This window comes from Rutidosis leptorrhynchoides, chromosome 6, assembly GCF_046630445.1.
Source record: "Rutidosis leptorrhynchoides isolate AG116_Rl617_1_P2 chromosome 6, CSIRO_AGI_Rlap_v1, whole genome shotgun sequence".
Classification (NCBI taxonomy): domain Eukaryota; kingdom Viridiplantae; phylum Streptophyta; class Magnoliopsida; order Asterales; family Asteraceae; genus Rutidosis; species Rutidosis leptorrhynchoides.
The window spans coordinates 394,767,297-394,768,940 of NC_092338.1; the positions used below are offsets into that span (position 1 = coordinate 394,767,297).

Genomic DNA, 1,644 nt, shown 5'->3' on the forward strand with positions numbered 1-1,644 from the left:
GAAGAAAGTTTGGTTAACGCAATAAAAAGTATATTTGCTTATCGAAATAACGTGGTAATACGTAGAGAGGTCGAGGAACAAAATGAGGCTCAAAGCTCAAGACGAAAACGTCGCTACATTCGTCGTGATCATGTAGAAGCTCACAATCGTTTGATGAAAGATTAGTTTGTTCAAGATCCGAAGTATCCCCCTGAATATTTCAAACGGCGTTATCGAATGTCACAAAGTCTTCCTGAAAAAATAATTGAAGGTATACTTTCTTACTCTACTGGTCCCGATGCACCAAAGTGGTTTACTTATTTTCAACAACGTCCCGATGCACGTGGTGTTCTCGAAGTATCTACTATTTTAAAAGTCACTTCTGCCATTCGTCAACTAGCATACGGTGATTCACCGGATTTATTTGACGAATATTTACAAATTTCAGAGAGAACATCACGTGAGTCTTTGCAAAATTTTACAAGATGTATTATAGACTTGTATGGTAATGTATACATGAGAGAACAGACCGAGGACGATATACGTCGGTTGTATCATAAACATGAAGAACTACACGACTTTCCTGGAATGTTTGGAAGCATTGATTGTATGCATTGGGCTTGGGGAAAATGTCTAAATGCATGGAAAGGGCATTTCACCCGAGGCAATCACAGTAACCCGACAATCATGTTGGAAGCCGTTGCATCGTATGACAATTGGATTTGGCATGCATATTTTGGAATGGCCGGTTCGAACAATGACTTGAATGTCCTTAATGCATCTCCATTGTTTGATAGTTTACTAACTGACACGGCTCCTCAAGTTTCATACGAAATTGGGGACGTTGATTTTGATCGAGGCTACTATCTTGCCGATAGGATTTACCCTAGTGGGCTTCTTTTGTTAAGGGATTCTCAAGTGTTGTTGACGCAAAAAGGAAATACTTTACAAAGAAACAATCTGCAGCTCGTAAAGACGTTGAGAGGACATTTGGAATTTTGCAAGGTCGTTGGGATATTTTAAGACAACCTGCTAGGGCATATAGCGTAAACAAAATCAAAAGAATCATGTATGGTTGCATCATATTGCACAACATGATAATTGAAGACAATGATTTTAACATCGCTGAAAATAAATCTTACTACTTGCCTGTCAACAACCTACAAGGATCAACTTGGTACGAAAGGTGTGATGTATATGCCGAGAAGACAAAAGAGCTGCGTGACAGAGACGAGCATGAGTATCTTCGACATACTCTAGTTTCGCATCTATGGCATAATCGCGATGACGAAATAGTTAACGAATTGTAACTTTTTAATCGCGATAACGTATTGTTTTTTTTTTTTTTAATTTTTAGGAATCGTATGTTTTTTAATTATTAGGAAATGTAATGTTTTTTTTATTTTTAATGAAAGTTATTTCCATTTATGTTAATTTTTATAATTTTATCAATATATGTTATATTTAAAATCATTAAAATAATAATAAAAATATAAACTGACATGCTCAACTGACATAGGTCACCACTCCCCACTTTTTCTGACTCAGCAAATCAGGCCTGACATGCCAAGTGACATCAGTCACCACTCCCAGTGCTCTTAGGGTTTTGAATTTTTGATAAAAGTATGACTATCAGGCTTTTTTATCCAAGCCTCTTGGGTGTTC

General features: G+C 36.7%; 1 protein-coding gene across 1 annotated transcript; it reads left to right on the forward strand.

Annotated features, from left to right (window-relative positions):
• Positions 1 to 216: 216 nt before the first annotated feature.
• Positions 217 to 1,002, forward strand: LOC139855007 (uncharacterized). Its single transcript, XM_071844271.1, has one exon. It carries the CDS (start codon positions 217 to 219, stop codon positions 1,000 to 1,002), a length of 786 nt encoding a protein of 261 aa, XP_071700372.1.
• The last annotated feature ends 642 nt before the right edge of the window (positions 1,003 to 1,644 follow it).